The following is an 11,275-nucleotide window of genomic DNA, read 5'->3' on the forward strand; positions in this document are numbered from 1 at the left end:
GTGGGAGCATGGGGGGGGGGGGGGGGGTTGGGAGTTTCCCGCCTAATGAAAAAAGGAATGAGGGGGTCGGTTCAGCCCCTTCTCTCAACTGAACCGATTTGAGCCAAACCGGCTCAGCTTTGGCAAAAAAAACCCCCGTGTCGCTTGTCTTATTACAAATTATAGCCTTTAATACTTTGCAAATAACTTCATGTCCTTAGTGCACATCTTGAACACTTTCTGTCGCTTATCATGATAGTTTAATACAATTTTCAGATCTTTGATCAACTTATAACCTTTTTGAAAGCTACCAAATCTTAATGGATAACAATGCAATATTTATATCAAATTCTGCATGAGCCATCCAAACTTAAAGGCAAGAAAATTTAAAATGCAAATTTTATTTATTTTTGCAACAAAGACAAAATATGTCTTAATAATCAATTTCATAAGATGACGTATATCTTTTTACAACCAATCTTACTTTGTATCACTCTATGCTTCCATCCGTGCTTTATTTTAATGAAAAAAAATCATTTGTATCCTACAACATTTTATCTTTTGGAAACTCAACAATATTCCAAATATGATTTTTTCAAGGCATTCTTCTATCCTATCATGGCATCATTCCAATTCAATTTTTCTAGTACCTCAAAATTTTTTGAGGTATTTTAATAAAGTTAGAGCTGATGTTTCTAAGGCTTTATGTGAAGAAGAAATTTTTTGAAGACATGCATCGAGATATGAGACATAGTAGTGAATGTGTGCTGATTAGTTCGTTTTTGTTACCTAATGATGATTTTCAGACCTGAGCTTGTTGGAGATTTTGGTTGAGCTTATTCCTCGTATATACCTAAAAGGGTAGAACAATTAAAGTTTGTGTGATTTGAGTGTCAAGCTGGAAGAGTGTGGTTTCAGAATGGTTTTTTCTTGTTAATTATTATCCCTCTAAAATATAGGTTTGATTGAAGAAACTTCATTTTTCATCAAAGAAGATATCTTTTAAAGCGAAGAATCTTTCGGTGGTTACATGATAAGGCATACCCTTTTAGCGGAGAAATTTCCTACAAAGACACATTGGAGTGTTTCGAAATTATTTTACTGTTGAGAATAGTGATCAAGAACATGAAAAGTGATTTTTGTCATAAAAAATGAGAGTCCATCCTCTTCTTTGCCTTGGTTAATCATTTTCTTCACAGTGAGATCCAAAAATACACAATAATTTGTGAAAAAAATTAAGTTGTAGTTGTTATTTAATGATTTTATAGATTGACAGAAGATTTACTGCAATATGAGGGACATGCAGAACATTATTAAAGGAAAATATAAGAGAAATATAAATACCCTTTTGACATGCCAAAATCAATAGGAAAGCATTAGCTACGTTAATTTTTTTGCATTACTGGGACAGCATCCATATATTTGAAAAAAAGATGGAAAGATTTGTCATATGGTTGGTAACTCCTGAATCTAAGATTCAAATTTTAAGGAATTAAAAACACAAGAATTAGAATAAAAAGAGCAAAGCTCAAAAAAAATTTCTAGAAAGTTAACCAACTTCTAAGTTTGTTGATTTCTTTTGAGTTGAAAATTCAAATTCCAAAAGGCAAGTTTGCCCTTTTGAGTTACCGTTGTTTTCACATAATTTTGGGGCTTACATGAATTTATAACATTTTCTTCTGATTCCACACCAAAAACAAAGTCAACATGATGTTCAAGGATATCCAAGTGTTTAACATGCATCGCAATCATCCTAAACTGTTCGTGCTACAAGAGATGACATGAAATTTGCATTTCCACATCCAGTGACACAACCTAAGAAAGAGGAATCAAGCTTGCTGCATGTGTTTGGAGGGAGAGGGAGCGAGAGATAAAGAGAGAGAGGGCTAACCAAAAAAAGGGCAGACACCAAACAACCCACTTGGGAATTCAACAAATTTGGAAAAAGTCATAACATTTTGTCAAGCTCACCTGTTAGAGAGGAAACTTTCAGTTATAGTGAGGTCCGCAGCTTATAGCCTATTTATGTTGCTTTTAAAACCTTCAATCTCAATGGAATGCTCTAGCGAGCTTTATGGTAGAAGCTCAGTTTGTTGAGTGCAGGATAGTATATAAAAAGAAAGGGTTTGTAGAAAAGAAATTCAACAAGCTTTCCAATTACGCACGGAACATAAGATAATTGGACCGAAATAGGTAGTCTTGATCTCATGTAGCCAAACAATCTAAAAAAGAAGACCCGTGTATCTTTTCTATTCTTTTTTAAGCAAACCTAATCTGACCATCACAAAAAAGGAAAAAAAAAGTTACCAATCAAACAGAATCCATACAAATGGCCATCCTGTGGATTACCCGTGCATAAAATATCTTCCCAGAATGAAACTAATTTGACAATATATTTTCCATTAGGAGATTTTAAATATTTATAATATCAATGAGAACTACTATAATCATGAACGGAGGTGGTGTTTACAAACAAAATCTTCAGTTTGCATCTTTCTTAAAATCTACAGATAATAAAAAAATATACAGAAATAGAAAACATCAAAAACACCTACCAAGCGGGAAGACATCTCTGCACTCCCAACAGCATATGATCGTCCAGAACCCAAGGCACCTTCTTCGTATCCCCTTACACTGTTGGTTCCGCCTATTGCAAATGCTTCATGAGGAGAGAAATTTCCCACCACATGGCCGCCAGATAAGCTGAAACGTAGTCATTATTTAAAGAAAATTTCCAACTAGCATAAAAGAGTTCCACAAGCAGTAATGTTCATGTGGTTATCCAAAGATGGTCATGATAAAATAATAGGAAATTAGTAATAAACTAAACCAAAATTCAATTTTGACTATTAACCAAATATGAAAATAAGTTAAGAATTGGCATAAAAAACTGATATCAAATATTACTGCAATATATGATCAATAAATCCAAACACAATATTTCCTTCACAAAAGTAAATAAAAATTACATAAATCATGTGAGGCAGCAGTAATCTCTAAAATTTATTTTGTCTAGTTGCTAGCAAGACTAAATAGTTATGATCAGCAGCATACTCCGTTTCACACCATAACTTAAAATTACAGATCAATTTAAGCTTGTTACTCTGCGCTCTCCTCCTTAATGTTCATAAATAAAAGAGAGATTTATTAGGATATGCTCTAATAAAGCACAAAAAAGTCCCGTGGGATGCACATAAGTATGGATGGTTATACATAGGTAAATATGAAACAAAAAACCGTTCATTTAATGAAGTTAAATAAAGAGAAAACACTTTATTGTAGAAATATTTTCTATAAATCTAAACATATAGCCAAGTATACTTTAAATAGGAAACTAATCGTGGTGAAAATTAAACCAGACTGAGCTGAGACAAACCATAAATTAACAAAATTAATAAGCGAAATTTGACTAGGTGAAAGTCTAATATCATATTTCCACCTTAAATTTTGGAAAATTAAAGAAGAATACAAAATTGGTGGACTCTATGATACGATGAAGAATAAATATTATTTATTTATAGAAACCTATAAATTTCTATAAATTAAACTATAAATTAAACTACTAAACTATTAAGACTAGAATTAAACTATAAATTGGGCCATTAAAAGACAAAGAATTTAAACTATAAATTTCTTAAGTCAATCGGGTTAGAGATAGGTTGTTTGTAGCTGAAATAGTTATCAGTGAGAAAATTATAAATTTGATCATCATTTAGGTTCCTCAAATTGGATTAGACGAAAGCTTTAAGAACATAAATCTACAACAAAAAAGATAGTTATTGGAGGGGATTTAAATGGACATATAAATTTTGATAGGATGGGAAATAGAAATAGCAATGGTAAACTCAAACTTTAAGAAACAAGGAATCTTGGTTACTTATGAAAGTAGTCATCAGATAAAGAATAGGTCTTTCTTTGAAGGAGAAAAAAAAAATCTTTTAGAGAAAACAATAAGATGATTCCTCGAGGAAGTTTGACAACATGAGATTAAGTAATATTAATGAATTTAGATCTTAAATATCTAAAAAAAATAATTAAGAGAAAATATCACCCTATGTTAAAATGGTAGAAATTGAAAAGTGAAAAATCGTTGATCTTTCAATATTTGGTTGTCAGGAGGCAAATAGAAATTCTTCTAATTAAACTAAACCTGAATTGGGATAGATTGCTGATGTAATTAACAAAATTGTTGCAAAATTTTAAGATACTAGAAATATGTCATACATTCATAATGAGACATGATGGGGTGAGGTACAGATGTCTACCAAGGAAAATAAATGTGATTTAAGAAGTTCTAAAATTTGAAAAACAATGAGATTTATCATTATTACAAAAAAAGCTAAAAGTCCTATGCTTGGTTCAGCACAAATGTTAGTTTTTCTTCACCTCTCTGTCTCGCTTCTTGCTCATCTGTTGATAAAAAATTTGAACGCTCTTCCTCTGTCGGTAGAAGCACATACTCAACTATTCACTAATAAGTTCTACATGTATACAAATTTAATTTCAATGACTTCTTCCTCCTTTTCTTCCTATTATATCCATATTACTAAGTGTCATCTCCACTGAATCTCCGATTCAATGTGTAGAGCAAACATTTAGTCAATTGGGAGATTAAAGTCAAAATTGGCCGCCTCCTCTCAAAAGTGTGAAGCTCATTGGTGACATAGTCTATTGGAAGATTCTCCGAAGGGTAGATCATCACAAGGTTCATTAAAATAGGTATTTTTCTTTGGAACTCATTATTGACAAATCATGTTAGTAGCGGATTTCTAGTAGTACCAAATACCAAGCATCTTCCTATTTCGGTATCTTCTTCCTCAAGATGCTTCAACCTCCACCTTTTTTTTTTCTTTTTTTTCCAGGACATTTCAATGGTAAATTCTTCTACTTAGGTCAAAGTGTCATCCTAATGTTAATCTTAATAAGCTTGCTTGGATTAGTGTTGTCACCGCAACAAATATCAACCTAAAATATAGTTCTTCATTGACCCCCGATCGCAATAGTCTTTCCGTATATTTCCTTCAATACGAAACTTTTCCTTTACAAACATCGAACTTTTGTGAACACTAGCAATGATGGTTTTAGGTAACTTTCTTTTAGTGGCAGGGATCAAATGCTGTTAGGCCCACAAATATTACTTTCTATTACTACAAAAGTTATTCCTTTTTTATCTATTTAAGATTCTCAAAATTATTCAAGGTATGAATAGACGCTTCTAGTTCCAAGCCTAGCTGAGAAACAAGTTGGTCGAGCGATAATTACTGAGCTCTAAATTTAGGGTCATGCCTTCTTTTTTGTCTTCAAGGTAGATTTTCTATATTTGAAAATGCTTCGACAACAAGACATGTTGCGCTAATGGCTCGATCGACGAGGTGGTAGTGTTGACAAGCACTAATAAAATCTTCTACCCAATATTAATCCTCACCACTGTTAAAGCTTTAAGCTAAGTCAGTATTTCAAATATGTAGATTCTTTTATGAGGGACTTCCACATTAGTGGATGCTTTGGTAGGCTTCATTTCATTTACAAGCTTTGGCTGCATGTCCTTCAAATAGTTTAGAAACATTAGGCTTCCTAGCATGGCCTCGAATAAGTATTCCTTAAACAAGGATAGAAGCAAACATCACGATAACAGCGGGAATTTCTTGGTTAATTAAATTGGATATTAGCTTCAACTTCTCTAGTAACGATTACAACATTAACCAGGTAGATAATGACACTTTGCTCTAGCTTCACAATGAAAGTAGTATTTTGAAGGTCCATTGTAGATAATTAAAAAATTGGAAAGAACACTTAATATTTGATATTTCACCTCACCCCATCACACCACACCACGCTGTAAGGATATAACAATATAATAATGATACAAATGAGGAAGTTCTGATGATGAGTGCATGAATTTAAATTATAATCAAACGAGATAAAGCTCATGAAAGATTTATTTTGAGAAAGATTTTTTAGTTGCTACAATAGAATATTTGATTAGCTAATAAGGAAAAAAGAAATCATCCTTAGCAACAACATGAGAAATATGTGAACTTCAAAAATTTGTGCTCGATTCTCCTAGGAGAATTTTCAAATTTTTAGAAGTCATTCTTTTATAGAAAAGATACTACTAGAGATTTTATCCTCCTTTTAAATCAATTTTATGATCAAATTCCAGGTCATCCATAAACAATAACAACTATGGTCAACTACCCCTTGATAACAAGACAATTTTTTATAAAATCTAACCATTAAGTGCTGAGTATTAAGCATGTATTAGTAGTAGTTTGATTTTAGAATGTAAAATATTATTGCATTTTGCTTATAATAAATGATGGTAGAATGATAAAAAACTAGTTCGAGACCTAGGATTCTATAATTCTGAATTGCAATTGATCCAGATCTATTTAATCAACAGAGTACTAGCCCAAACTGACCGAATAATCCTTGTCGGGAGTTAAAATTATGTCGCTTATGAGGACTTTATAGATCAGGGATAAATGTTTCTCTAAAGAAATAATTTCAAAATAAACCTCACCTAAAAAGGAGCTTTGTTCCCTATCAACTGCATCATACAATTCACAAATCAATGAGGCCAAGCTATTAAGAAACAACCAAGAGTTGACCATGATCATATTATAATGGCACTATTTTGTAGTGACCCACCAAATCAAAAAAACTTAGTAAGAATCAATTCTTTTTTTAGTGTAATTTAGGAGTAAAATAACAGATTAAGAGAATATAAGCCATGTCCATGCTAATGTGAGATCTTTTGAGAGAACTGACAAAGATACATTTGATATACCATTGACTATCTGTGAGCCTAAATCATAAATTTATCACATTCAATAGGTTATTATAGAAGGTGAATGAATTTTGTTCTTAGCTCTAAGAAGTGAATTTCACATAAATGATTTAAATTTCATAATATTCTTGATATTTTTGTACATATAAATTATTGCATATGGATTCGATCCCAAAGTGATTTGCATAGGACTTGTGGGTTATTTTATGACAAAATACTCTCTGATTAGAATCTTTCATTTACATGACCATCATAAGAGTAGTTATTTTATATGTTATTTGCAATTGCAAATTGAAAGCTCGGTGTTAAAGATAGACATTTGATGCAAATTTACGCCAACACAATCATCATCCAAGTTTTGTGTGATAATTTCATGAATATTTGTTTGAATATCAATTTAATTCATATAAGCATTTATTGCATTAAAGGCCATATCCACACCATTTTTTTGCATAGAAAATTATGCCTATAAGTTGAATGTATTATCATATTGATACCATTCTAGGGCGCCTAGAAGTGCTTTGGGAACGAGTTTTCTAGGATGTTGGTTGTGTAATAGCAAGGAAGTGATAAAAGAAGTTGTCGCCGACGTTGGGAAGGGTGTAGGAAGTAAAATTTGTAGTTGGACAGCAAATGAAGGGAATGCAACAACTATTTGAACTAAAAATAGCAGTCCAATGATGAATTGCCAAGGTACGGGTGACTAAACAGCGAACCTGAAGCAAAAAAATGGCAATTTTCTATTATGACCGGCATCTGGAAGCATGTTTGATGGCTATCTGGATGAAAACAACAAGTAGAACGAAGAACGAAGAACGGCAAACGGCGGGATACCCACAACAAGGTGGATCCACCATCTTTTCATAGGCAAGCTATAGACACACCACATGCTTAAGGAATAATTTACAGCACTCCGAAAAGCAGAAATCAAAGAACATTTTTTCAAATACATAAACTCAAACAAAATAAAATAAAATTTGGACAGTCCAACGCACATATAAAATTCTCCTAATAGGAAATATCATATTTAAAAAAATATGAATATATAAAATAACTAGAAAGGAAAGAAACAAAAGAAAACTAGTAGAAAGTAAAGGAAAGAAAATAAAATAAATAGAAATAGAAGCTTCAAAGTTGGCTCACACGATCTCGAAATTCCCACAACCCCATGTACTACAGGATTTCACAATATCGCGAACGGGGTAACATTTACCCCGCATCATTCTCCCTAGGTAGGAGAGGTTTCTTCTTTTCTAGAAACACCCGAATCACACTATATTATTTTCCAGAAAAAAGCTGCAAAAATTTCCAAAATAATAATTCATCAATCTATCTGACCATCTGTAATGGGTGCACCGCTGAACTTAACTGAAATTTAGCTCCCAGCTTACTTCATAAAGCCTTCTAGATATTACTAGAAAACTTCACATTACTATTTGAAGTAATGACATGCTAGATTGCTCTCAATAGTAGCAACCTAGGGGGTAAATTGAAGGTCAAATAATCCTGAAATAGTAATAGTGAGGGTCATACTTTCTCAGATATCATCTCTTCCATAGCACTATCTTAGAGTATTACCAAAGCTAGTTTCACCCCATAACCTATAAAAATGCAGCACATGCCACTAAAGTTCATGTCTTTGTCAGAGAACCTATCTTGACAAACGCTTTCAACAACAGAAGTATAATATGCTTTCAAACTTTGATAAATGAGATGTATTTATAGCCATCAGGAAGCCCACCCCCATCATACAGCCATGTTCGGCCTAAAGAATGTAACACATATCCATTGGCATGACATCACACCAAACCTAATCTTGTTTGCCTCCCATAGAAAATTCTACGAGGCACCTCCAATCAACACTGATCTTACTCACTTTGTTCAACCAAGTCAAAGTACATTACTAAGAATACATTTGAGTAGTGAGGCTCAATTTATCTACTACATGTGTATATGTCACGTTTTTTATAACTGTCTTTATCTATAATGAGATTGCACACTTTTCCTTCTACCAAAATATGTTAAATGGAGCTAAAGTTTCCCTCATGTGAGCTCAGTCTCAAACACCCGTTCAATTACAAGCATTTTTCCATCATCCGTGTGTAGGTGATACTCCTGTCCATTATCTCCTCTAGGTCTTCACCATCTGCCTCCTCCCGAGGACCCTACTCAGTAAAAAATATCATCCATTTATTTGGGAAACCAAACACAACATGCCCAAAATCATGTTACTTGAAACACTTCTTCGTTGGGATAAATTTAGGAGTGCTGACGGTCTCTACTTTCTCTCCATCCAATATAAATTTCTCCTCTAGCAGGTTTGGCTTGGTTGCTCTATTGGATTTATTTTTGCTTTCTAATCCTATGGCTAGATCTTGTTCAAAAGGTGGTGTGGACATGACAAAATTGTATTGTCTCTCCACCTTCAGAGCTAAGGTTTGAACATTCTGTAATATCCAACAAAATTGTAAATGGACCATGTTGCTAATGTACATCCTCAAACCCCCTAGATATCAAGCTATGGTCTTCATCACGGACTCCACTAGCTCACACTTCAATAAAACCTGCTCAAACTTAGTTATATACTTCTCAATTAAGAAATCTTGTTGTCGTGATTGGTGAAGCCTTAGAGACACGTCTTTTCTATAATGTGTTGGGAGTTACTTCCGCTGTATCGCCCATTTCATCTTAGATTAGAATGTGATTTTGCTTCTACTCTACTGATGGCATAGCTGTTTAAAATTTTTCCACCATAGCAATGTACACTTTTTTAACTTAATTGTGACAAGCTTCACCATTTTGTCTGATGGAATATCCTAATATTCAAAGACTCGTTCCATTGTCTAGAGTCACTCGATAATTTCGTATGGATTCATGAGACCAACAAAATTTGACAAATCAATCTTCACTCCAAAAAAAAAATCTTAACTTTGGGGTATTGATTCATCACTACAAACTACATGGTGAAGAGATTCACTTCTTCCTCTCTGGCAAGTCACTTTTGTTTCTAAAAGTGATCTCACTAGATTGTCTCCTCCCGAAGACGGTAAGCCTCTATTATATTTGGACAATTTCTAGCTACATATACTCTGTAGCAAATTCTCAGACACCTCGTTGAGGGTCTGTCCTTGGCAACATGACATCCTTTCCTCCCAATCAAGTTTTCAGCATAGGTAAGATAGCAATCAAGGTTTGATCGAGGGTTTAAGTTTTGGTGCAGATGTTTAGGTGAAATTTTAGTGGAGATAGCATGGTTAGATTTGAAAATATTGGGCCTAGGGCTTGGAATTGCAATATGAATAGGATAGTGTGAGAATTTTTTCAATATTTTTTTATTTGGGCCAGAAAAGACATCTCTAAAAACTTTAGGGTTTTGTTAGGCTCTGACAACAGATGATACCATTCTAGGGCGCCTAAAAGGTGCTTTGGGAGTGGCTTTTGTTGGGAGGTGTTGACCTCATTTTTAGTGAGGTCTTAGTCTCCTACTCTTAGAACCTAGGATCTAGCTTTAGGAGTTCTTATTGACCATCCTAGCGGACTAGCGATGGAGCCCATCTCCAGTAGAACTTCAAGCCACTTCTTGACTCATTTTTGTGAAGAACTCGCACGAGTGGTTCCAAGCACTCAACTTTTAGTTGCAAGGGCTAAGGACCAACATGTAGAGGGCCCGAAATTGAGTTCCTATAGGATCAACAGCCTTAGGTGAACCCTTTGTGACTCGATTACTCGCGAACGCCGCTTTTCACGCAATCACTGCACTACACACGATTTTGCGGACCGCGCCGAAGCGTCCGGAACATCAACTTTAGCCAGAAAGGACACCCATATTGCTAGGGTTACACACGCGAGCGACTAGCACGAAAATCGATGCACCTTTTTGGCGGTGCGCGGGTCCGGGCTTAGCCCAGGTTTGACTCGGGTTTGATTCAAGATGGACTCGGGCTAAACACGGGCTAGGCACCAGCTTACCTGAATTTGAAATTTAAATTTTAAAATTCAAATGAATTATTTAAATTTTTATCTTAATTAAAATTAATTCAGGTAATAATAACCTCCCATTTAATCCTTCCCTGCATTTGGAAATTATTAACTTCCCCGCCAATTGCTTCCACGGTAACGGCTATTGGGCCGGCCCCACATTCTAAGAAGGAATCGCTTCTTCCTTCGCGGTCTTCCTCTGCCATTCCCGAACGCCTGCTCCTGCTTCTGCTCGATATCGGTCGACAGAGACCCTCGCCTCCCTGCTTGCACTCGATTGAAGACTCCCCCCGCTCGACAGAAACCTCACTCGCCTCTCCTTTGCACGAAGTTGTTCGAAGCTCCCGGCTCGCCTCTTCTTCCTCGCCCGCTGCTTGATTCGCCTCGCTCGCCTCGCTCGCCTCACCCGCTCTGCGAATCGAAGTCGCTCGCCCGTTCCTCCTCTGCGGCAGCTCTAGCTGAAGCTCCTGCTCCTCTGCTCGATCGAAGAAGCTGCTCTCCCGCCTGCGACCGAAGCAGCTCTCCCGC

General features: G+C 35.1%; 1 protein-coding gene across 1 annotated transcript in view; it reads right to left on the reverse strand.

Moving 5' to 3' along the window:
* LOC110028128 (outer envelope protein 80, chloroplastic) overlaps positions 1-11,275 on the reverse strand; it is a 113,464-nt gene that overhangs the window by 25,372 nt on the left and 76,817 nt on the right. The window contains exon 14 of the mRNA XM_020729860.1: positions 2,535-2,682. Coding sequence (XP_020585519.1) covers positions 2,535-2,682 — 148 coding nt within the window. The remainder of the gene's footprint in view (positions 1-2,534; positions 2,683-11,275) is intronic.

Source organism: Phalaenopsis equestris, unplaced genomic scaffold (genome assembly GCF_001263595.1).
Source record: "Phalaenopsis equestris unplaced genomic scaffold, ASM126359v1 Scaffold000490, whole genome shotgun sequence".
NCBI lineage: Eukaryota > Viridiplantae > Streptophyta > Magnoliopsida > Asparagales > Orchidaceae > Phalaenopsis > Phalaenopsis equestris.